This window comes from Trachymyrmex septentrionalis, unplaced genomic scaffold (genome assembly GCF_001594115.1).
Source record: "Trachymyrmex septentrionalis isolate Tsep2-gDNA-1 unplaced genomic scaffold, Tsep1.0 scaffold40, whole genome shotgun sequence".
NCBI classification, from domain to species: domain Eukaryota; kingdom Metazoa; phylum Arthropoda; class Insecta; order Hymenoptera; family Formicidae; genus Trachymyrmex; species Trachymyrmex septentrionalis.
Window position 1 is genome coordinate 2,673,891 of NW_017305569.1, and position 25,224 is coordinate 2,699,114.

The following is a 25,224-nucleotide window of genomic DNA, read 5'->3' on the forward strand; positions in this document are numbered from 1 at the left end:
TGCGTGTGCGTAAGATGTCGTTGATATGAACGAGAAGCGAAAGTCAAGAGTATGTGCAGCGATGTAGGATCTTTGCTAGCACATAAATATGTTGTTCGAATACCACCTACACCTAATTGCCCTTATTATCCACTGTATATCAATGTCTAATAAACTGCTGTTATCCCAAATTATTAGTATATGTAACTCGTATAAATTTCTTGTTTCTATTTTCTTTTTTTTTTTAACTTTTGTGAAGACTTTACATATTAAATAAAATATATCGACACTATATATTATATTTTTGCAAAATTCCCACTATAATTGAAAAAAAACTTAGAAATTTTAAGAAGTTTATTTATACCAATTTAATGTCAAAGAATTTATTAATTAAATATAATTTAAAATAAGTGAACTGGAACATGTATTATATATGTTACACAACAATAGTGTTTTTATCATATTTAACAAGTTTAACTAATCAACATTCAAGGCAAAATTAAAACAGTCGATTGTGTTGAAATGATTTTCATTGCATTAATGAATGAAACTAGTTAAACCAGAGGCTCGCCGACAACAAACATCATAAACAGGTATATAAATTACGTCTCAATCTAGTTTGGTGGGATCTCACGCTACTTATCAGATCGTCGTTAGTGGCATATGCGGCAGAAACCGACTCGACAGACAACGTTCGTAGTAGCTGTAACCATGAAATCTTTCATCGATTACTCGGCATCTAGCGATTTTCCGCTTGAAAATTTACCGTACGGAATCTTCTCAACAAAAGATAAGGTGAGCAAAACTACATCGCGCACAAATAGATCGCACTAAATAGATCGCGCACAAATCATGCCACGTCATATGATTTCAAAACAGTTCTAAATATAAATATGTAACTACGCATTTCCAATTTCATTATGGTTAGAGAAGTCATGAATTATATTGTGACGAAATATAGTAATCTTTTATGGATTTTTGTCATATTTTTGAAAAATTATTAGAGAAGTTGTACAATAAAATATTAGGTTGTATATTTCTTCATGAGATAACTAACAGCAAAGAATGGAATGTTTCCATTTCATTCTTGCTCGCATTCAACGCCGTCTACTAGAAATTTATATTATGGTACCATCGGCTGGTATATAACTACTGTCGTTCGATAATTCTAATATCTTCATAAATTCCCCAATAAATTATATTATTTTATACTATGAAAAAATTGTTAGATTTATTAGATATGATATTAAAAAATACAAAATTTATAATAATACTTTATTAATTATATATAATAGCTGTATACTATTATATTATGATAGATAGATAATGTAAATAATATTTATTTAAAATATTTTAGCCAGACAAAAAAATTGGTATTGCAATTGGTGATCAAATTTTGAATTTGAGTGCTATCGCAAATTATTTTGATGGACCATTGTTGGAAAGTAAGCAAGATGTATTTCGTCGTGATTGTCTAAACGATTTTATGTCTCTCGGAAGGCCAGCATGGCTAGAAGCAAGATCTAAACTTCAAGAGCTGCTGTCTGCCAGTAATCATACTTTGCAAGATCCTGAAATCCGTTCTAAGTGAGAAATCAACAAACGAAAATTAATATAAAAAATTTAGATCTTTAAAAATCATATTATAATCTCTGCGTAACATCTTTTTTAGAATTTTTGTCGCCCAGAAAGATGCTATAATGCATTTACCGGCCAAAATCGGAGATTATACAGATTTTTATTCCTCTCTTAATCACGCAACAAATGTTGGTATCATGTTCCGTGGGAAAGAAAATCCGTTGATGCCAAATTGGTAATTTTTTTATTAATATTATTTTATGCTTGTACTTTAAAAATTACTTGCAGAATAAAACATTTATGTAAACAGGAAATATTTGCCAGTTGGCTATCACGGAAGAGCAAGTTCCATTGTTGTGTCAGGCACACCCATAAGACGACCGTATGGTCAAACACTTCCGGTTGAAGGTGCAGCACCTGTTTTTGGGCCTTGCAGATTAATGGATTTCGAGCTCGAAGTTGCTTTCTTTGTCGGTGGTCCACCTACAAACTTAGGTGATACTGTTCCAGCTTCTAGAGCGTATGATCACATCTTCGGGATGGTCTTGATGAATGATTGGAGTGGTACGAAATATAATTGAGAGAACTCTTTAATTAATTAAAATTTTTATTCTGATTTTTTATTTATTTTTTTCTGTTTTGCATAGCAAGGGATATTCAGAAATGGGAGTACGTGCCATTAGGCCCCTTCGGTTCAAAAAATTTAGGCACGACAATTTCGCCATGGATCGTTACGATGGAAGCTCTAAACGCTTTCAAAGTACCAAATATGATCCAAGATCCAGAACCGTTTCCGTATTTGCAACATAACGAGTCTTGTAACTTCGATATTAAATTGGAAGTTGACCTTAAATGTAAGCTGTCACTTTTTTATTACTTTTCTTGTAGTTATTTACATTCCCGTATGTATTGTTTAAACATTTTATTTTATTGTATAAAAAATAATTTTAATTTTTTTGCAGCATCAAAAAGTGATGTAGTCACGACCATATGCCGGAGCAACTTCAAACACATGTACTGGACTCCGCAACAACAACTGGCGCATCATACTATTACAGGATGCAACATCAATCCTGGAGATTTAATGGGATCCGGCACTATCAGTGGAAACGTGCGTTTAAAATTTAGAATTGCTATAATCGACATTAATACAATTAATATTATTATTGTATTATTCTATTGTATTATTAATACATTTATTTTATAATTAATATATTAAATTAGCTTTTGTCATATATGTATCTGTTGACTTTTTCGTAATTTCTATTTTTTTTAAATTACGGAAATTATGAATTTTATTTTACATTTTGTATATAAAATATTTATTTAGACATCGGATTCTTATGGTTCTATGCTGGAATTATGTTGGAAAGGCACACATACCATTGCGCTAAAAGATGGTACAACAAGAAAATTCCTTCAAGATGGTGATGAAATAATCATTCGTGGTAATTAAATAAATTTATTATAATATATGTAGATATAAAATTATATAATTATTTATTTCATTATTTTCTAGGTTATTGTGATGGCGATGGTTATAAAGTCGGTTTCGGAACATGTACGGGAAAATTGTTACCTGCTAATAACAAATGAAATTGGTGCACAAGGCAAAATTATATTCTTTATGTTACTGTCTTTTATATATATTTTATATTAAATTTGTAATACTTTAAAATAAATTACTTATTATATACTTACTTCCTATCTAATTTATTTTTCCAATTCATTAATAACGAGATAAAAAAAACATTTAATTTTAAGTTAAAATTAAATCAAATTTAATTATACACATATTAACTAAGCCGCGGATTTTCTATCAAGAAACCCTACATACATAAAGATGTTTACCAATTATATTTTTTGCTTCATTAATTATAAAATGATTAGTTATTTATATATATAATATTTTGCATTTGTTAATAAATACAATTTATATAGCCGAAATATGTAAAAACTAAACGGTTACTACAATGTGCTTAAAGAAATAATATGTGTGATATTACGTATAAGATAACTTGATTATTGATTGCGAGGATAGTCATAGTAAAGTCGATCAATAAGGAGGCCAGTACAGGTGCAGGTATAGAAGAAACATGGCAGGCGTTCTACTTCGGTAAGTAAAATACACAAATTTGAGTTATAACAGTGTTCTTATTCTTAAAAGATTATTTAATATATATTATTTTAATCAATCTCGCTATGTTACCAATATCTTTATTTTCATAAATGTAAGTTACGCAATATTAAAAAGTTAATGCATTTGTATTTGTAATTGTACTGTAGCAAAAATATGTAATTATCTTAGTAAATGTATATTTCATTCGTTTAAACACACGCAAGCAGGTATATGCAAATTTTCTATTATTTATAGAAATAAAATATATATACATACATATACATATTGTTTTAGAGTTGGGAAATAATATATTAATGGCATTATGGCTAATGATATCACAACATGTCATTAAACCATAAGCACTATAGATCTTAAGTTCAATTCAATTATTGATATAGATAAGTGATTGTTACACTAAAAAAATGTTATCAAAATTTGATAAAAAAATAATGAAAGTATTATATAAAGTTTCGTCAAATAACGATAAAAGTAACATAAATTATTTTTTTAATTAGCAACGAATAACGGCAATAAGTTACTTTTATAAAGTAACTTTCCTAATTCTGCATATTCTAATCATTATCCTAACTTTATTACACAGTCTCTAATGCTGTTTCCTGTAATTATTGTTGAAAGTAATATATTGATTGCTACATACAAATGCTGTTTGTAATAATACTTTACATTTGGCATTAATTTATAATATCAGCATCTACATATAATTTTTTTATATTTATATTGCATTATAGAGTATTTTATTATTATTGATTTTTAGAAGTCTTCATAATCTGGAAACTTCAGCAAACGAACCTACTGCTAAATGGACTGTTCCTTTGAGTGACGGGAATCATGTGGTAGAATTTGAACATGGAACAGCAACAGGCCGACGTATAGTAAAAATCGATGGCAATAATATAGTTCATAGAGATTGGATGTTTCGTCTAGTCGGTGATGAAGTCTTTATGTTTAATAATATCAAATTTATAATCAAAGTCGATCCAATGCCAGGTAAAGCCTTATTATTATTTTATCCTTGCGATGATAAATGAATTATATCGTTACACCGATTATATAGGTCTGAAGTATTCTTATTCGTTGTGGGTGAACGGAAAGAACTATAAGCAATTTATTCAGTCGCAATCAAAAATACTAGAAACTTGGTTGGCCAAAGTTGGGAACGAAGAATACAGAGTTGTATTAGGTAATTCATCAAAGTAGTTAATGTATTGTATATAGAAATATTCCTATTTTATAACAATTGCAGATAAACACGCTCACAGCGTTTGGGTGAATGGACAAGAAGTGGAAGTTGAGGTAATAGTAAAAATAGAAATATCTATCATTATGCTTTTATGTATATTCAATATTTAGCAAATGTTGTTTAATATGAAATATATAAATTAAATAACGATTTGTACATAGAATGAATTTATGGACGGCGGCGCAGAAATTCTTTTCTCCATTGGTGATTTACCGGCCACTATTAGATCTTACAGTTCGGAACAAAAAGAAATCGGTATAGTGTACGTTTTATACATCAATGACGTTGAGATACAACAAGAAGCTTTAGTAGAAGAGTCTTAGATATGCGTCTTAACTCTTCTAATTAAATTTTTCGTGTTTGATATTAATCGATAATTAGATGCACATCATCGATAATTATAATTTATGTGCATCATTAAATAACTATATAAATGTGAAACACAGTATTAAAAAAATGTTCTTGTAATATTTAAATTTAATTATTAGCACTATCAAAAATGTGTGCCATATAATTTAACTATGTTTTTTAAATTATAAAATAAATTTGCACGTAAATGCAATACATATTATAAATGTACTTATTTTAATTTACCCAAAAATATATTTTATTATTAAAAAGTAATACTTGAAGATAGCTGGAATTTATATTTTTGTTTGCGTGACATAAAAACTGTGATATAAGCAGAATTGTTTAAATATATATGTGTATTATGTAATTTTAGATATTTACATATCTTTAGATATTTGACATAAAATGTCAAATTTTAAATGATCTAAAAAGATTATGTTATCTAAATATTAAACGTGAAAGGCTAAACATGTCACGACAACAAGATAGTGCCTTTAGTTCCGGATCTTTAGGAGTTTTAACTCCTAAACAAGATGAATTCTGTTATTATGAAGGTATAAAGAAATCTATAATAATTTAATTATATTTTAAAAATCACGAAAAATTTCATTGATCTAGATATGACAGAAACGGAATTACAACAAGTACTTGAAAATGTTATTCATCTGAATCTGTTCTTGAGGTTAGAAAATGACATTTTTGAACGGTACCTTGCGCGTCGACATCCTGAAAGTCTTCAAAGTAATTTTTTTATTTAATTCATATATATTTCAAGTTTTTCTAAAATTCCGATATTCTTATTTTAGATTAAACTTTTCGCAGATATATTGATATTAACTTTACCTTTTAATATATCTTCTTGTCTAGCAATAGCGCAAATTTTAGAAAAAGCTAAACGCATACAAAAAATCGCACCTCAACACAATCTCACACCATCCGTTATGAGCGCAAGCGGAAGTCTTGTGAATGTCCACGACAAAGATTCACCGAGCGTTTCCAGCGTCACGCCAAGTCGACACGTCACGTCTCTTTTATCAGCCAGAGCACCAAATGGAAGAACAAAGTTCGTCCACTAGACATTATAACTTCTACTACAGTTTCATCAATTACAATTACAATTACATTTCTTGCTGAACTTACATTTCTTGTAGAATTACATATATGCATCGTATCGAAATGGTAAACACCGAAATCCGGGAATTACAGAAAAAACTAGAAAAAATCGAACAAATGTCTACAAAGAAAAAGATATATCTGCGAGCACGAATGGAAGAAAATCAGATCAGCACTTGTGAAATTTTTAAGAATAGGGAAGAATTTGAAGAAAATGTTGTACAGAAAGGCATAGATAGCATTACGGGAAAAATACCGGCTGAAAAATTTATCAGGTGTTATGATAAACAATCCACAGTTATATGTTAACTCCTTGATAATTATAGATAGATTATGTAAAGACATACAAGACCTAAATTTATTATGCAGATTTATAGAAGATTCCTTGAAAGTAGTCGACATAATAACAGAAAAAATCAGATTGAAGATGGCTACTATAAAGTGTCAGATAATAAAAATCAAGTTGCAGTTAAAGCATAGAAAAGAACTGGGCGAGACTTTACGCGTCATAGACTTCGAACAATTGAAGATAAAAAATCGAATTTGCGTACAAAAAGTCGACGAGAAAAATCAGTATTTGCTCGAAATGAAGAGAATGGCGGGTAAGAGACAGATACTAGATTTTTTTGCAGTAAATAAATTATATCAGCAAAGTTGAATTTATTATAGGCTGTTATAACATTACATTCGGCAAACATAAGAAAAAAGTGGATGGTCTGATGTTAATTATGAATCAAGTGAGAAACAAAATTGTTTCTAAGAAACAGGAGATTGTAAAATTGCAATCAAAACAAATTGCTGCAAAAATTGAAATAGATAAAGAGGAAAAACAACTTAAATCAATAATGGAATTAATAAATAACTTTGAGGTAACATTTATTGTCTGTAACTTGATATATTAAATTTTAATATATATATATTTTTATAAAGATTTCTTTTAGAACAATATTTAATTTTTTATACAAAAGATTATAAGACTTCAAAAAATAAAAGAATATTTGTAATTATTTATTATCTTATTAATTATAAAAAATATTGCATATGCAGATTCCAAGTGTTATAGATTCTATTAAATTGCGTATGAAGCTAGATAATTTACAAGAAATCCATAAGCGACTAAGCAGACGTCGAGAAATTCATCGAATAACACTCAAGTCGAAAAAAATTACTCGGAAAAATGCAAAATTTTAATATGCATAGTAATAGATTTTCGTAACCGTTAAGGAAATATTTAATAAATTTAAATAATATTTTATGTTATTTAACAAATTATAACAAAGAGTATTGCTAATCTTTGTTCTCAGAGTTTTTTGTTTTTAGGAAAGAGTCAAAATATTTATCCGCTAGACTGTATTGACAATCTAAATCGCATAAAATAGTAAACATAATTACATGAAATCAAGAAGATATAATGTGTCTCTCTTTACTTTTGTACCGTAAAAAATAGATTTAAGTATTTTAAGTATACCGTTGTAGAAAATACTCTGAAGAGTTGAGAGCAATATAGTAGTGTAGCAGTAAGTTAAAGTCTTGTTACAAACTTACATTTAAGAAATCGCAATATATCTTTTAATATTATTTAATCGATTTAAAAGTGTATTGTAAATATATTTAATAATTGAAGTTATATTTAGCTATCCGAATTTATATATTTAAGTTTTAAATAAAATTAAAGAAATGTATATATTTCGGTTTTTATTCAACAATATGGTACAAGCATAGAATCTATACATATTCAATTATTTCCAATACATTTTATTGAGAATAATTTATCTAATTTTAATACATACATGTTTATTTATATACGTATATGTATATAAGAAATCATTTTTATTAATTAACTTTATTATATTGTACTTTTTGTTTTAATGAATATGTCATTTTAATAAATTTTCTGTAAAGACACAGGGTTGAAGTTAACGTCAAACGAAGACTTTTTATTATTAGTTATTGTGACACATATATAATGACGTAATTATCAAGTTAAAGCGATGTAGAAAGATTTTGGCGTGTGCTACGATGCGTTAGGCAGTTACGCTTCACGCACCGATAGTGCCTGTCCCTTCCTCTTTTTGCCTATGGAGTATCCGTCCCGGAAAAGCCCATCTCTCTTTCTGCCACGATTCAGTTTTACCGCGACGACAGCATCGAGCCTTGGCTCTTTAATTCAGTTGTCGAACGACTGACTGATTGTTGTGCTAAAGTCTATAAATTTAAGGAACATTGTGTTTATACAGTAGGATGTCACTTATAATAATTCAATTTTCTTTAACTTTTTGATACATGACGTTATCTGAGTTTGATTTAAATTATGGTTTAGTTTGTATTGGAAACGGCGTAAATTTTTATATTATGCAACTTATACATTAACGAGAAATATTATTTTTCTATTATGTAATTTAAATGTGAAACAATTGATATCAGAAGATTGGCGCAATAAAAAATTCTAAATATAAATAATATAATGTATAATTGTTCATGCATACTTCTTTAAGTCATTATTGTGCTTATTTATATTGTATATTTATACTGTAATAAACTATAACTATACTGTATAAACCTATAAATTGTATAAGATTTTTGTTGAGAATGAAAAATATCTTAAAATATATACAAAGAGGTTTGTCATGTCAATTACTGATGCAACGATAAATTTACTACAGAGAATAATGACAATAGGAATTCGAAATGTTATTGCTTTTTTTGTTATTGTGTTATCTGGAGAGACGTATGGAAAATATTTGGAGGTAAGACTGTGAATCAATATCATTATTTTAATTATCAAAGTTAAATTTTCGGTTATTCATACTTCGAAAATTATTGCTTTTATTTTCCGAAGCCAGTTAATTTATATGTATATTCGAAATTATTATCATTGTACTATATGTTTAATATAATAGATTTTTTAGCTTTATTTATTTAATTGTCTTAATTTCTTTTTCAAATAAAATACAACTTTGTTCGATTATTTGATGCTACTAATAATAATTATAACAAAACTAGTATTGAAATATTCTTCTAAATATTCTTTCTTTTTTGTCATTTAAAGGGTCTCAACGTGAATTTAGGAGATGCTTTTGTATTCCTTAGAGAATATGATAGTGCAGCTTCGTTAATGTGTACGAGAGTGATGATAGCCCAATGGAACTTTGCGACAAACGTTACTGACGCAAACCATCAGAAAATGGTATAAAAACTTTTTTAATTAATACAAACGATATAAAAATGATTTGCTCTATGAATCTTTTATATATAACATTTAATCTTATCTAATATCTCATTAGGTGGACGAACAAACATTAAAATTAAAATTTGAAAGAGCTTCTTGGCGGAAAGCAGTTACTTTTGCTTGGAGTCGAATACCAGATCCTTTGGCAAGAAGGGAACTTAAAATGATCGCTACGAAAGGTCGAAGTTCCCTGACTGATGATAAATTTAACGAGGTAGATAAATAATCTCAGTGAAAATATCATTAATTTTTAATTCTTTATTCATCATGTAATTGCAATTGTTTGATCAATTACTATTATTAAATATCAAAAAATAAATGCTATTAAATGATCTGTGATTCTATCTATCATTGTTTTCATTTATGTACAATTGTATCCAATTTACAGATACATCGTTTGATAGCAGAGATGAAAGAGATTTATGTTAAAGCCAGAGTATGTTCGTACAAACAAATTGATGGCGAATGTAATTTGAGTTTAGATTATGGTTAGTCAATCAATTTAATTTATTACTTTATTTATTATTTTATAGATAATAGATTTATTATTTTATATATAGAAGAAATAAATGTATATAATATGCTATTATTCAGAAGTAAATTATTTTTAGATCTAAATAAAATAATGGCAACGTCAAAAGATTACGACGAATTATTACATTATTGGCATGCTTGGCATGAAGTAATTGGTCTACAATTACAAAATAAATATTTGAGATATGTTCAATTGGCAAATCGAGCAGCTAAATTGAATGGTATGAAAAGCTTTGACTCTAAATACTTTTATTCTGCTACATAAAAATATTTATTAAAAGTATAGCAATAAAAATGCATATTTAAAGAGTTAATAATAAAAATGTATTTCTTGGAAGGTTTTGCTGATGCTGGTGATCAGATGAGAGAGTTATTTGAAGATGAATATTTCCAGCAAAATATGGCGGAGATAATGTCAGCCGTAACTCCACTCTATAAAAATCTTTTCACTTATGTGCGATCAAAACTGATTGAAAGATACGGTGATAGAATACGCGAGGACGGACCTTTACCGGCACATGTTTTAGGAGATATGTGGTCTCAAAATTGGGAAGGTTTGTTCGAGTTAGTGCAACCATTTCCTGCAAGCCGAAAGCTCGATGTAACTTTGGATATGATGATTCAAGGTATTACTCCAATAAGGTATGTTTCGAATTATACAAAAATTTCATAAATATGTAAATTTATAAAATATGAATAATTTTCTAAAAGAATGTTTTCATAATATTAAAAGGATGTTTCAAATAGCGGAAGAATTTTTTACTTCGCTCGGAATGAAACCAATGCCACCGGAATTCTGGAAATTCTCCATATTAGAAAAACCTATTGATAGAGAAATTAAGTGCACTCCTAGTGCGTGGGATTTTTGTAATAGAATTGATTACAGGTGGCTATTTTTAATATTTTTGTCACACGGCAAAAGAAAATTAATTTTTCATTTTTATTTTATTTTAATATATCTTTCTTTGTATTATATCAAATAGCAGAATACTCTAAATTCTGTTACATAATTGCAGGATAAAACAGTGTACTAGAATCACAATGGAAGATTTATTATCTATCCATTATGAAATGGCCCATTTGCAATATTATTTACAATACAAGGATCATCCATTGCTATTCCGAAACGAAGCAATTCCAGGTATACCTATTTTCAAAAATTATATATTATATTTCATAGAATTATATATTATATTATTAACAATTTTATAACTAGGATTCCATGAAGCTGTTAGCGATGCCATTGGTTTATCCATTTTTACTCGTCAACACTTACATAAAATTGGGCTGCATAATAATTTAACGGATGATTATGATAGTAGCATAAATTTTTTAATGTTAATGGCACTTCGGAAAGTGGCTTATATGCCGTTTGCTTATATAGTTGATCAGGTAAGTAATAAATAAACAATTAAATAATTAATAATAATTAATACATAATTTCCGTATATGATAAATATGTTTTTATTATTACTTATTCATTTATAAAATAATTTTTGAAAATATATAAATATAAAATTGAAATATATGAATAAATAATTAAACCATAAAATAATTAAATCATAAACGTATTTACTTTTCTAAAAGTGGAGATGGCATGTATTTAGTGACGGCGTAGAAGATATGACAGCGCATTGGTGGGAATTAAGATTGCAATATCAAGGCATTATTCCACCTGTACCCAGATTTGAAAGGAATTTTGATCCAGCAGCGAAATATCACATCCCAGCAGACAGTCCTTATGCCAAGTAGAAATATAATAAATGTTAAACTATAGACAATATTTATATAAAAATACGTATTTTTATATAAATACTGTCTATACTGTCTTACATTACTTTTATATCTTATTTCTAGGTATTTTGTAAGTACTGTATTACAGTTTCAACTGTTCCAATCTTTATGTGAAATTTCTGGTCATACTGGCGAATTGCACACTTGCGATCTTTATAGATCACGAGAAGCAGGTCGATTACTATCGTATGTAAAATTTGAAAAATTTTAATAAAATAGCAATTACTAATTTAGAAAGAGTATGCAATTTTCGTATTTACAGAGATATTCTGTCAATGGGAGCTTCTAGGCCGTGGCAAGACGTTGTTAGACATATGACAAGAGGCAGGACGAATAGAATAGACGCTGGTGCCATGCTCAAATATTTTGAGCCTTTAAATGCATGGTTAAAACGACAAAATGAGATGCAACCTGTGATCGGCTGGATCACAAGTCACGATGACAGAGGTTGGTTTAATATTAATATTTATTAAATGATTTAAAATATCATTCAATAAAAAGTGCAAGGTGTACCTTGTGAAAATAGGAATTTTTCATTTTATTTCAGAATTATTCGCACAATGGTACGAAAACAGTGCACGAAGAATTGAATTGTGGAGTTTATTTCCTCTATTGCTTGTAACTTCTAAAATTATTATTTATATTAATAATTATATATTACATCCAATGATGTAAAGTCTTTACAAATCTTTTTATATTTATGGAAAAGAAGAAGTTATTTTAACTTAACTACTTATGTATGTATTATAAAAAATAGTTTGTACAAAAATTCTGGTATTTATAAGATATACTTTTACCATCTTTGTTTAATTTAATTATTATTTCTTTACTCTAACTGCGATATTTTTCAAGAAGAATTTTAAATTACATTAACTCTTGTAAAAAAACATCTTTAATATTATTTCGTTGATAATACATTGAAATATACATTTTGTTGCATCAATTTTTTAAATTTTCTTTTTTATTTATAAATATCTATTTTTCTTAGGACATAGTATTTCTTTTTCTACTTTATTTTTTTTTAGCTTTTTAAATTTGGCAGAAATGTTTAAAAATTATAATAATAAAAGTATAAGATGTATGGTACACTTATCAGCTAAAAAGTTACAACGCTTTTTTCGGTGGGTTTGGAATGCAACCTGCTCACCGATTGCTTCTTACTTATAGATCTATCATTTATGTGCTCAACATGCACGTAATTACATCAATTTATTATTTACTTCATTATATTTTTTTTCATGGATTCAAATATTTGTATACTAATCAGTTATTTAATTTATGTCTCAAATAGCCTCAGAATTTCTGTAATCTTCCTCTAGATCTTTAATTCTAGCTGACTAATGTTATTTTTTGTTACTTTCCCGACCACACCAGGATCTGTGGAACAGCAATTTTGTCACGTTATATCTCTGAACTGAATGCATACTGTTCAGTTCAAAACGTGTGAAATTTATATTTTAAAGTCAAACAAAGACAGATAATATAAATCAAAGAAATAATTTATTTTCAATTAATTACTATCATATGATTACTAAAAATTTCATTGCAGAAAATTGAACCGGTTGAATCGTGGGTATAAGAAGTATTTATTCAGAGAAAATGTTTTTTAAAAAAATTATATTTTTAGAAAGAGTAAAAAACATTAATTAAGAATTTATTAACAGCTAATAATAGAATAAATTGTACAATATTTTTTTGAAATTATCTTAAAGATACTTATCTAAAAAGATACAATTATTAAAATATGTCATCTTCTAATTAAGAACATTAAAAAATTGCTTCTTGAGAAGAATAATAATTTATTTCACCAACCATTACGCGAAATTTCGTTTTCGGTATCCAAAAATCTTTAAGAAATATCTTGTCTAATTCAAATTCGTTATTAACTACAGCAGGTTTATGCAGTTAAGCGTTATTCAGCAATTTCTGAACCACAGATGTCACTACTGATGATATTGACAATATTGACATCTAGTCTGCTGTCTGGTTGCATCATTCGAGAATCGAATTCATTGTTCAATGTAGAGTGTGATTGTATATATGTCAAGATATGGAAGTCTTGTGGTGACTGTAGTCATTTGAGTATTACGCGATCAAAATCGCAAACGAGCAACAATTGTAAAACTCTCATAAGTTTTCAATACTCATATTTATCGAATTCTTATCACGCATGTGGCATTTCGCGGAGAGGGTAATATAAGGTTATAGTTGTAGTTTTAATTACGAAAAGAAGCGGCGTTTTTCGAACATGGATGTATTTTTCGCTCGTGGACTGAGACTTAGTGTTGAATTAGGTAATGCCTCAATATTGTTAACAAAATATCTTCCATTGTCAGCATGTTGCATATGTCGTGTTAATACACGTTGGAAGTCAGCATTTCCTGGTAAGTTCAAACATGAATATGGTGAAGTTCAGTAGATTCAATATGGATTATCAAGCTTATACTTCATTTGCAGAAAGATATCATTGTTATAAGGCCGCGTCGTATAATTCCTTAGGCCTTGTAAATAATATATTTGTTTATCAAAAATCATTGAAACAAGAGATCAACAAAAATGGTATTACCCTGGCATATTATTCGGACCTTAAACAAAGCTCTGGTGGTGATTGCGAAAAACCTCAAACAGAACAAAAACTGACAGTATTTCAAAAAATGAAACAAATGACTAAAGATTACTGGCATGTGTTAATACCTGTGCATGTGATTACTTCTATAGGATGGGTAGCTATATTCTATACTGCTGTTAGGAAGTACGTACTAATGGAATTAACATATCACTGTTATTTGAGTTTGGCAATTAATCAACATAAAACTATATATTTTTAGTGGTGTGGATATAGTTCAGTTGTTGGAATTTATGAATTTTAGTGAGAAATACATAAATGTAGTACGTAATTCGAGTGCTGGTGACTTGGCTATTACTTATGCTCTTTATAAGATATTTACCCCAATCAGATATACTGTTACTGTTGGTTTGTAATTTTAATATTTTATGTGTGTAATAGATAATTTGCGCATTATCTTAAATATTAATACTAAAATATAACAGGAGGAACGACAATGGCAATTCGATATTTGAGCAAATTAGGCTACGTGAAGGCATTGTCATTCAAGCTTCAATCAGTAGAGGTGAGTAATGTACCTAAAATGCAATGTCATTTTCTGAAATTGAAGAAATAAACTGTTTAACATATAATTATATCTGTGTTTGTATTTGAAATATCTTGTCTTGTGTCTGTTTTCTTTTTACATGCACACATGGTGCAGCCTGCGGGCAAAGCTATGAGTAGGTTACCGATCACGATTAATCTCAAGTATATCGTACTGATCTCTCTTGTTTTTGTATTTGGCGAAGTACTCTTATCGCGTAAAGAGTAGTATTTAATAGATTTTGTTTCTCGACCTTACGGCGACATGTATACTCTTCGTAATCGCCTTTAATCGTGTTGTAGCCAGTACAGTCAAATAAATATGCAGCAGAACACAAGAAAAAATTCAAGGCAGAATATAAAACGGATCGACACTCGGAATCGTCAAAACCATAAATATTATTGCCGTATTATGTCGGCCTGGGCTCGACGTAGCTCGGGGATTTGTTGTATATTTCTGTTCATAAATATATATTGCATCATTGTAAATCATTTCCTGCATTAAATATTTTTTCATTATTTATCCCGTTCATCATTCCTCATTGAAGTATAATATATCAAAGATACAATGGATCAATACAGAATATCGAATAAAAAATGCATTTACTGCAGTTGTCTTTATTGAAGGATAGTCATTTATACATACTGCATATGCAATTTAAATAAGATTATACTAGTTATCTACAATATGCGCGCGAATTTAAAATTGTATATAACAATTACGCTTAGACCTGAAGAATAACAATAGTTATTTGGCAGCTCGAGTTGTGCGTTTTTCAATGCTATAATATTGTCATATATTGATCGTTATAGCACGCTTATATATTTTTCCAGTCTCAATTCTATGCTTTGTGCGAAAACATTGCAATCATTAAAGACTACGAAGTGTATCCCGACGAACTTGAATATTACGAGTACTCGCAGCGAATTGATATATCTGACTTAATAAATACTGTCAATGAATGCTATATGAAGTACAATGAAACTTGATCGATAGAGGAAATTTGCAGGAATATTCCTGAGATTCATATTTCCATCATAAATTTGTAATATTACAATAAACATTGAAAAAAGTTATATACACATGTTAAAAAGTATGAAGTTTTTGCTTAAAAACGCATAATTATTATGCTACTATATCACAGTTGCCTGCGCAACTAGTCGTTCTAATGAAACCACTGCATTCGCAGAATAGTATCTTTACTAAATATAATAAATAAGAATTGCATATATTAAATGTACCACTTATCTAGATTCTAAATTATCTTCGATTAAAAAGAACTTGTACTCAATCATATGCTACGTGTACTGACATGTCAAATTGATCCCAGAAGACAATATAATATTGCAATTTCCTAATTGAAACTAGTTTTATTACTTCAAATATATTTCGTTTAAAAATTGGAATAATTAAAATCACTTTTTTTTCCTACAACAAATGTTCCCAGGACGCGACAGATTAAATATTTTTATCGTACATTAATTAACAGCCTATCGACATGTATTGATTTGATAATTTGCTTTTCATAAAAAATATTGATAATTACTCAAACAGCAAGGTGTCGTCTATTTAACATTAATTAGTCATTTTTATGACGAATGTGCCGAATCTATACGGTTTCTGAGACGAAGTGAAAATGACAAAAATGAACAAATTTGCTAGGTTAAGTTAGAAATATTATAATTAAAGTTAGAAATATTCTAATAAATTCAATTACTTTTTGTAATTTTTATTTCATTTTAAAAATAACAAGTTTCTTGACGTCTAAACATCGTAAAAATGACGTGAATTCTTATATTTGTTATCAGTAACACAGTGTCATAAACTGACATAAAAAAATACATCATTTTTTTGTTATCAACAGAATAAATATAAGAAGTTATTACTAATAATCACTAATAATTATGTTTCTAGTACAATTGGCCATTTATTCTATGCCATTAAGTATGATATTGTAAAGACGTCATAAATAAATGATTATTACATCTTAAATAGGTCACATAACGTCAATAATTTAAAATGACTAACTCGATGTCAAAATAACGACAACTTGCTTCCTGGGTATATTAGCACATAGCGCCGTGATAGATTAACAGTGACAACTATAATAGCAAGAATCCTATGTAATAAGTAATGTAAATGATTGAATCGATGATCAGTTTTCACTAACGTTATGAATAAATATTTAAAGACAGATTCATGGATAATCGTATTTGTTGCGAATGTCTTTTGTACAGTTCTATTTCTGCCGATCTATGACAAATCATGTAGCAAATATATCAAAGGTCAGTTTTGTAATTCGTTTTTATTTTAAGATATTCAATAATATCTTAAGATGCTAATACACTCAATGAGAGATGACTATCAACACATTGACATTGTATCGATATTAAATATATTTGTATTAATGTCGATTCGATATCAATTTGATGAGTCATTTCTTATTGGGACAAGTCTGTAATTGATTTATGATATCTTAAGATTGATTTATAATCTTGAATATAAGAATGTACTGTGTAAATACCAGTCTGCTTGACTTTTTACCTTGATTTTAATCTGCTTTTAACAAATTTTGACATGTTTCTTATTAGCTCCTGCATCTGTAACTTTTTGCCATTCTCTAGAATCTGTTGTTGATAGATTTTGATTGTCCGAGTAATCGAGAAAGTTTATAATTAAAGCGATATAATAGTAAATAGATCATACCAGTCTTGTCAAAAGTTTTAATATCTTAGCTGTTTTTAATGGTCTAAAGATTAGAGTTGAAAGCTCTTATCTCAATTAAATTAAAAACATTAATTGATATCACACACATTGTCGCTGTTTCCTGTCGTTTCTAATCAATTTTGTCAAGAAAGTCTATTTTCAAAACTAGGCCCTAATATGTATTACGATATATATGTATGTATGCCCTGATCCTATAACATTCAGGAATATATGTTAACACTGATTTCTTCGTTTTATTCAATTGATTTTCATAGTATTCTTTATCTCGGATTAGTGTTACGTGCGCAATTCGAAAAGCTCCGGAGCAGATGCTTGAACGTCAATACACTTAGCCCATAAACTGATAGCTAGCGGACACTGGTTGCGGTGCCCTCGGTTGCATATGCGATATGCGTTGGATGTGACACGCACGACACATAAGTCTGCCATCAAGTGGGTAGCACCGTTTATCCGGCTCGTCGGTCAACTGCATGCCACAATCCTCGCAAACGTAGCAGTCCACATGAAAGTCTTTGTCCATCGAGACTACCCTGACCGTTTCCTCAGTTCCCTAAAATAGAAAAGAACATAGCTCGTAAAAAGAGATATTATCGGGAACGCCTGCCATGCGCCTTAATGACGTAAGCGAGTTAATTTCCAGCGCGCATACCTCAACCGGCGTGATTCCCTTTCCACAAGATGCACACTTAGGCGCGAACATTCTGTGGTAATCGTTTACACAATAGATCTTATTGTCAACATCGACCGTAAAGGGAACGCCATCGAGACATTCGTTGCACACGCAACACCTGAAGCAGCCCGGATGATATGATTTGCCCATGGCTTGCAGTATCTGCGGAAAGCAAAAAAAAAAAAGTGACGTTACACTGATTTATAATAGAAATCTAACGGATGATAATGATCGACTCTCGTCGCTTACCATTTCCATGATAAGGTGGCCGCAAATCGCGCACTTCTCGGCCGTCTGTTGGAAACCAGAATACTGCGAACCCAACAATTTATATGAATTACGTGAATTAAGTGTGATTTCAATAACTGTTATTTCCGTCATCAGCATTAAAATAGCTCACGTACCAAGTAATCCTCTTCACAGTAAACCCTGCCATGAACGTTGTAGAAAGCTTTACCGCGGAGAGCCCTTCCGCAGGAACAGCATATGAAGCAATTGGTATGATAGAGATTACCCATTGCTTGACAAGCCTGTCCAGCACCGGTCACTTTCTCACCACATGTATGGCAAATACCTATCATCAAGAAATATTAATGTGAAACTTTATGCGCTACTTATTACGAAATAATAAAGAAGAAATATGAATCTTTTCATTGCGACATACATATCAAAATTGTTTTGTCGAACATTACAAATATTTCTAAACATTTACACTTTTACAAACGAATTAAAAATTGCCTATATCCAACATATTCATATAATCCAAATGATTATAATAAATTAGAAATATAAATCGTAATTCAGTGAAAAATTGATTACATCATGAAGCAAGAAGTCCGAAAATCATTTGTAGCGCAACATATTCGTGCGGAGTTTCAAGAACACGAGAATTGAGGTTTACCCATCGGAGAGTTAAAAATATACCCATCGATGAATGTGACAATGTGACACATTTATCATGTTCGCACATTCATGATTTAAAAATCATTTAAAAATCACTCAGTGGATGAACAAATGAAAAATGCAAACTCACAGCTTTCGATAGGCAACAGCAATCCTGCCATCCCTTAGTACAACCGTTTTCTAAAACTGCACCCACACTAGCTGTTTATTGCAACTTGGTTTCGTTAGACTAGATTGGACTAGAATCCGAGTTGGACTGGTCTATCTATAATGAGATTTGCTCCCGAGCACAGCGATACGGCCACGCGTATAGGACGTTACACGAAGACTACTAGCTGTCTAAGTATGAAAACGACTAGAGAGACATTACATTCGCCTAAACGCTTGCCACTTCTCGACTGACATTGCTTCGCTCAACCGAGGTTCCTGTCTGATTGTGCTTCATTATTTATTGCGCGATTTTAGGCTGCGTTTACATTTATTTTCTAATTATCTATTATAGCATCTTCCTTTGTATTGCTTGTTTAACATTTTCAAGAAAGCAAAGTTAATAATCTTCATCATTTTGATACAATATTTTATTAAATTATTTGTAGCATTGATAATTTTATTCTATTATCTAATCGAGATTTTATCCTATTAATAATAGATTTGTTTGATCAAATTTAATATCATCATTTGACATGTAGATATTTAAAATACATCATTTAATTTCTTCAGATTTTTTTATAGTTCTTAAAAGTGAAGAAATTAAGAACTATCTCATTTTTAACATCAAAACAATAATATCTATTATATTAAAGCGCAAAAAATATTAGATTTTTAGAAAAAATATATGATAATAATAACAACATAAAATGGTTTATTACGAACAAAGAATAGGAAGAAATAGATTCAACAGAATATTTTTAGTTTATACTTCTCACGTTAAATAATTAGCATAAATAGACATAACAGAAAGAGAGACAGATAGCAAGGGAAGCAAAAAATTTAATTTGTTCATTTTGCGTCAGGCATAATCTTGTAAACTGCGTAGTCGAAAAATATATACCGTTATCGTACTTGACACGAGAAAGCCATAGAAACTATTAATCGCATATTGTTGTATCGATTCAACACGTTGCATCTACCGATATTAATACGAGTGTTACTTTAATATCTTTCAACAGTCGTAAGATTCAAGTGCGCTATCTATTTGTATGCACCTATGCATCGCATTCGTCCTCAGCCCTTTACGCAAGAGAAATACGTGAGAGAAGTACGTGGGTGGAAGCTAACGCAGCACGTAAGAGAGTGAATGTCAACGAATTGTCGCGCTAAAAAGTATTGCGACGCACCGAAACTCGATTCCGTTTTCCGAAACCGGTCTACTGCGAACTCACGCCGTGGGAATTGGCACAGCCTTCGTATCGTGCCTTTTAACGTTTCAGAGAAATATCTAAAATTATGGATTTACTCGGGGCGGTCATACCGTGCGAACCTGCGATCATCGTTTCCTTAATCTTTTTCTCTTTCATTACAAGTGTGAAAGAAAAACAAAACAAAAATGTAGATAACGCCAAAAAGCATTTGAAAGCGATAATTTCGATTTATATTAAGTAATGTGTCTAGGATAGGATCATTATCGCGTAAGAATATGAAACACGAGCCTCGGTTTTCTGAGACGAGTGATTAAATATTGCATAAGCAAATTTTTTTTTACCAAAATATTCTCCTTCTTCCTCTTGTTTTTCCATTTCTTCTTCGAGTTGTCTCGTTAATTCTTCTATTTTTCTTTCCGCTTCTGTCGGTCCCTGAGAGAAATAATTTGCATGGAAAACATTAACAATAAAAATTAATCATTAATAATCAAATATCGAATCTATGCGTACTTAATGTATACGACAAAAACTGTTGCCTAACTATTACTTTATATAAAATTGAGTCAAGAAATTAGTGGATAGTAGCGGTTATTATTTATCACTTAATTATATATAGACTACTTATAAAGCAATATTAAAATTTTTTAAAAATATGGACTTTTATTTTTTACGCTCAAACACCTGATATAGTACTCCAAATATTATGAAGTGCTATTTTTCTTTTAGTTTTCTCGTTGTTTTTGATTTTAATGTGTGATAAATAAACAGAGAAGTAAGGAAAAATGAAAAGACGAAAACAGAAAATGGTAAAATAAACTTACGTGTAAAATATTCGGTGAATGCACGTCGCTGTCAGCGATGAGCAATTTACCGGTTATGACTCATTGAATACGTGAAGAAAGAATTTTTTGGGGATGAAATCATAAGCACTTTTTCAAATTTTATGCGTTACAGAATGCATTATGTATACTTAAGCAACAAAGAAGTGTAAAATGCTAAGAAATAAATGTAGCATTCGCAAATTATATTTTTATTTCAAGTACAAATTAAATGGCAAATTTGTTTTTTATATTTAAATTAATGTACACTTTTTGCACTTAAAATAAAATAAATATATTTAATAATTGCGAAAAGAAAAGTGCAATGTAGCAATAAGAAATAAGTCTTTTATCATCTTTTATTACAAGGCAGACATTATGTGAAATAAATAAAATTATTATTATTAGGTATTAATGAGATAATTATTAAAACAAGATAAAAAGGACATATCTTAAAAGTTATCGTAATCTTTGAGAATTTGAACAAACTACATTAGCAAATGTCGATAATCTTTACTTTTTAAATAGATTGCATTGAGTGCGATAAGACTAATTTAAACGGAGTAAGATTACGCTTTGTTGTGTTAAGAACATTGCCTATCTTTCTTGTAGAATATAATTTATACATCATAATTACAATAATTTAGTTATAATATTAATATTATTTTCATTAATTTTTGGCAAAACATGAAATAATATATGATAAAAGTATAGAGGGCAGGAAAAAATGCATAGACATAAGATTTCTGGAATTAATTTAAGTAAATAAGAGCACACATAGTTTTTAACAGACATTTTGCAAATAGTAACAAACTTACCGAAGGTCTAGAAATGACGTTGTAGGGTAACAGTCCCTTGCCAGGTGCTGGCTTGATTGGCGGACTAACAGATTTTCTCTCTTCTGCTTCCGAATCCGAAGGTCTTTGCAACACAGGTACACCAGCATTTAAGAGTACGGGTCCTGCAACTCCACTGGTAACACCTGGAGGAAGACTCGTGATCCTGGGACCAGCATTAGCATCAATTTCATTGGTTGCAGTTGAAGCACTATTGACAGGAGCTTGTACCTGTCCACGTATAGGACTTCCAATAGAATTGGTAGATGAAAGAGATAGTCCATGTCTTGGCGAATTAATTATATTTTGCGAAGCAATATCTAATGGTATTTGACCATGCGTTGGGCTTGTTTTCGGGGATTCTCTTACTGCATTATTGTTGGCAACAATAGCCCTAGCAGGATCACTTCGGCTTGGAGAGTATAAAGATGAACTCCTTGCAGGTGAGAGATCTGACACATCTGACATGTAGTTTCTATCACTTTGTTGCAATGTGCCTAATCTCAAATGTTCTGCTGAGCGATTTGAAGAATAAACAGGAGAATTTCTGGCAGGGAAGTTTTCTTGATGATGATAATTTCTGTCACTCTGAGGCATTGAACGATTTGGGGAATAACATGGAGGATTACGACATGCTGTCTGTTCTCCTGGACGAATTCCATATACTGGAGAATTTCTGGTTTGCGAGTCTCCTGTGAAATTTGTATTTGTAGTCCTTGAAGAAACTTCATACGGTTTATAATTGATTTGCGAATTATCCTGTCGAAATTGAGGAGGTTGATTATTATCAACCTGATTTGTAGCACGAAATCCTTGTTGTCCACTTATAGTATTTTCCAATGAACCGCGATAATGATGAGGTTCTGGTGGTAAGCGTATCGGGGGGGATTCACTATGGTATGGTAAACCAGATCTCGAAGATTGTTGCTGCTGCTGATCAGTGCTGTAGTTAAAATTTCTATTTGGTGGTTGCAATTCGGAGGGAGGTACGTAAGCGCTTCTACCAGATTGAAGATCTGAGGAAGTAGAGGATGAGCTCTGTAAGTACTTAGCAGTAGATGAATCGATTGATCGCTGTAAACTTGAACTATCGTAACTCTGACCGCGTATACTTCCACTTCTTTGTTGGGTATACGATAAACTTTGAGTCATTGCACGTTGATTTTGAGATTGACCTACTTTTCCAGTCATAACAACATAGTCACCGCCATTGATGTTTGCTGGATGATAATAATTCGGTGGAACTTGAGGTCCTGGCTTGTTCTGCATGCTCTCAGAAAAGTGCACTTCCTGTATGTTTTCGTATACCGGTGGTGCTTCATATGGCGGTAATTCTTTTGCTGGTGATGCACTTTGATAACGATTGCCAGTTGGCACTTGCGGTTGTGCTTTCCTGTAATTGCCTTCATAGGAATCACCAACTAGAGAACCTCTAGGACTACCTTTGGGGCTTTTCCTAGATTCTATTGGATGGTAATAAGGAGGATGTGGTTGACTCTGCTGCGGATAGTAATCTATATTTTCATAAACAGGTGCCTGTTGATGGCTTGCACGAGTGTGATTTTGTTGTTGTTGCTGTTGCTGCGCACTGATTTGTTCTACTGGTTTCGGTGTAGCAAATCGTGAAGCAGCTATTATGTTTTCACGCTCATATAATTTATATTCAGTGGCGGCTGCCTGCCTAGAGATATCCGAAGAATTGCCTTCAATAAAGCTTTCAATAGCGCCTACCGGTCTACCAGACGCTCTAGCATCGTTCCTGTTAATCGCATTTCTTGACACAGGTACTTGGGCTTCGGGTCTCGAACCCGAACCTCTAGCGGTACCACCAGCATCCGCAGTATCATCTCCAAGATGCAAATAACCTAATTTTTGTACGTAAGAAGTATCTGCCGAATTGCACATTGGCAGTGATTCTCGTTGGCACGATGATAAGTCAGAATGTCGTCGAACCTTCCGCGTGTACTTTAATTGAATTTCCAAAATGAAGGCACTGTCGACGAATTCGATTTAAAGTTACTGGACATCATATATGTAATGTTACAGTAACTAGATGATTTGTTCGTCAAAACCAATTTCAATTCGTTCTTGCCTCGTTCCTCTCCTTCTTTTTTTCTCTTTTCAATTCTTCTTACGTGTACGATCTCATAATCTTCTCACGGGTTAGTACGAAATCCGATGTAAGATATATGCTATGTCAGGCCACTAAATACTTTTTTCTTCTTCGATTTCGGACTACGCCCCTCGACCAGGGCGCCTCAGATTTCTGTTGTTGCTCCTCGAGTTTAACACGCCGACCGGCGCACACCTTGGGCTTCTCTCGTTTCGGTACCGAAAAATCACCACCTGCGAAAATTCATGCGACAGCGCAAACGCACGTAGGAACGTAAGAATATTAAGTCAGCATCATCGTCTCTTGTCAAGATAGAAACCTGCGACAGGTGTCGTGGTATTATAGTGCTGTTTTCTTGCTACTTCTTATCATGAAGTGGCGCTAAATGTAAGTTCCAAGCAATATAGGCTACCCAGCAACGTGGGTAAATCGTTTCTGAATAGTTCTCTGTACAGAACCGTTCAGCGATTAGTTGCTGGTGCCATCAGTGGTGTGAACGAAAACTAGAGCTGTAACTCTGATTCTATATGTGTTTAACCGTTTGTGGGATAATAATTAATTTCTTCGTGTAATGAAAAGAAAAATACTAATTCTAAGATTCTAAATTTTTTTATGTAAATTATTTTTTTGAAAACAGCTTTACAAATTTTTTGAACCAAATATATTTTAATTTATTACTTTTTATT

General features: G+C 30.8%; 5 protein-coding genes across 5 annotated transcripts; 4 read left to right on the plus strand and 1 right to left on the minus strand.

Annotated features, from left to right (window-relative positions):
• Positions 1-543: 543 nt before the first annotated feature.
• Positions 544-3,164, plus strand: LOC108751047 (fumarylacetoacetase). Its single transcript, XM_018490985.1, has 8 exons — positions 544-774; positions 1,337-1,566; positions 1,652-1,792; positions 1,868-2,121; positions 2,205-2,411; positions 2,520-2,668; positions 2,888-3,005; positions 3,077-3,164. Exons 1-8 carry the CDS (start codon positions 643-645, stop codon positions 3,151-3,153), a joined length of 1,308 nt encoding a protein of 435 aa, XP_018346487.1. The 5' UTR covers positions 544-642; the 3' UTR covers positions 3,154-3,164.
• Positions 3,165-3,605: 441 nt separating this feature from the next.
• LOC108751081 (fas apoptotic inhibitory molecule 1) lies at positions 3,606-5,260 on the plus strand. Its single transcript, XM_018491030.1, has 5 exons — positions 3,606-3,673; positions 4,452-4,684; positions 4,752-4,877; positions 4,941-4,990; positions 5,099-5,260. The coding sequence occupies exons 1-5, from the start codon at positions 3,654-3,656 to the stop codon at positions 5,258-5,260; spliced, it is 591 nt and encodes a 196-aa protein (XP_018346532.1). The 5' UTR covers positions 3,606-3,653.
• Positions 5,261-5,757: 497 nt separating this feature from the next.
• Positions 5,758-7,592, plus strand: LOC108750966 (coiled-coil domain-containing protein 113-like). Its single transcript, XM_018490847.1, has 7 exons — positions 5,758-5,842; positions 5,907-6,029; positions 6,156-6,351; positions 6,440-6,676; positions 6,771-7,003; positions 7,071-7,270; positions 7,449-7,592. The coding sequence occupies exons 1-7, from the start codon at positions 5,758-5,760 to the stop codon at positions 7,590-7,592; spliced, it is 1,218 nt and encodes a 405-aa protein (XP_018346349.1).
• Positions 7,593-9,456: 1,864 nt separating this feature from the next.
• On the plus strand, positions 9,457-16,801 carry LOC108751024 (angiotensin-converting enzyme-like). Its single transcript, XM_018490947.1, has 15 exons — positions 9,457-9,588; positions 9,686-9,844; positions 10,019-10,118; positions 10,242-10,385; positions 10,503-10,806; positions 10,898-11,050; positions 11,181-11,305; positions 11,381-11,556; positions 11,752-11,912; positions 12,022-12,144; positions 12,221-12,405; positions 14,416-14,710; positions 14,787-14,932; positions 15,010-15,089; positions 15,413-16,801. The coding sequence occupies exons 1-15, from the start codon at positions 9,517-9,519 to the stop codon at positions 15,503-15,505; spliced, it is 2,316 nt and encodes a 771-aa protein (XP_018346449.1). The 5' UTR covers positions 9,457-9,516; the 3' UTR covers positions 15,506-16,801.
• A 223-nt stretch (positions 16,802-17,024) lies between these two features.
• LOC108751149 (LIM domain-containing protein jub) lies at positions 17,025-24,805 on the minus strand. The gene is made up of 6 exons (XM_018491201.1): positions 22,408-24,805; positions 21,113-21,203; positions 18,912-19,081; positions 18,757-18,819; positions 18,487-18,669; positions 17,025-18,387 (listed from the first exon to the last, which is right to left on the minus strand). Exons 1-6 carry the CDS (start codon positions 24,328-24,330, stop codon positions 18,166-18,168), a joined length of 2,652 nt encoding a protein of 883 aa, XP_018346703.1. The 5' UTR covers positions 24,331-24,805; the 3' UTR covers positions 17,025-18,165.
• Between the last annotated feature and the right edge of the window lie 419 nt (positions 24,806-25,224).

What these genes read in the sequence shown, in the direction of transcription:
- LOC108751081 (XM_018491030.1), top strand. Translation starts at nt 3,654, where the DNA reads ATGGCAGGCGTTCTACTTCG. An exon ending in ATGGCAGGCGTTCTACTTCG is followed by an intron (nt 3,674 to 4,451) that starts GTAAGTAAAATA and finishes ATTGATTTTTAG; the next exon opens with AAGTCTTCATAATCTGGAAA. An exon ending in CAAAGTCGATCCAATGCCAG is followed by an intron (nt 4,685 to 4,751) that starts GTAAAGCCTTAT and finishes CCGATTATATAG; the next exon opens with GTCTGAAGTATTCTTATTCG.
- LOC108750966 (XM_018490847.1), top strand. Translation starts at nt 5,758, where the DNA reads ATGTCACGACAACAAGATAGTGCCTTTAGTTCCGGATCTTTAGGAGTT. An exon ending in TGAATTCTGTTATTATGAAG is followed by an intron (nt 5,843 to 5,906) that starts GTATAAAGAAAT and finishes TCATTGATCTAG; the next exon opens with ATATGACAGAAACGGAATTA. An exon ending in CCGGCTGAAAAATTTATCAG is followed by an intron (nt 6,677 to 6,770) that starts GTGTTATGATAA and finishes TTTATTATGCAG; the next exon opens with ATTTATAGAAGATTCCTTGA.
- LOC108751149 (XM_018491201.1), bottom strand. Translation starts at nt 24,330, where the DNA reads ATGTGCAATTCGGCAGATACTTCTTACGTACAAAAATTAGGTTATTTG. An exon ending in GCCACCTTATCATGGAAATG is followed by an intron (nt 18,670 to 18,756) that starts GTAAGCGACGAG and finishes TGCTTTCCGCAG; the next exon opens with ATACTGCAAGCCATGGGCAA. An exon ending in AGGGAATCACGCCGGTTGAG is followed by an intron (nt 18,388 to 18,486) that starts GTATGCGCGCTG and finishes TTTCTATTTTAG; the next exon opens with GGAACTGAGGAAACGGTCAG.
- LOC108751024 (XM_018490947.1), top strand. Translation starts at nt 9,517, where the DNA reads ATGTGTACGAGAGTGATGATAGCCCAATGGAACTTTGCGACAAACGTT. An exon ending in TCGAGCAGCTAAATTGAATG is followed by an intron (nt 10,386 to 10,502) that starts GTATGAAAAGCT and finishes ATTTCTTGGAAG; the next exon opens with GTTTTGCTGATGCTGGTGAT. An exon ending in TTCTATACTGCTGTTAGGAA is followed by an intron (nt 14,711 to 14,786) that starts GTACGTACTAAT and finishes ATATATTTTTAG; the next exon opens with TGGTGTGGATATAGTTCAGT.
- LOC108751047 (XM_018490985.1), top strand. Translation starts at nt 643, where the DNA reads ATGCGGCAGAAACCGACTCGACAGACAACGTTCGTAGTAGCTGTAACC. An exon ending in GATCCTGAAATCCGTTCTAA is followed by an intron (nt 1,567 to 1,651) that starts GTGAGAAATCAA and finishes CATCTTTTTTAG; the next exon opens with AATTTTTGTCGCCCAGAAAG. An exon ending in CCGGCACTATCAGTGGAAAC is followed by an intron (nt 2,669 to 2,887) that starts GTGCGTTTAAAA and finishes ATATTTATTTAG; the next exon opens with ACATCGGATTCTTATGGTTC.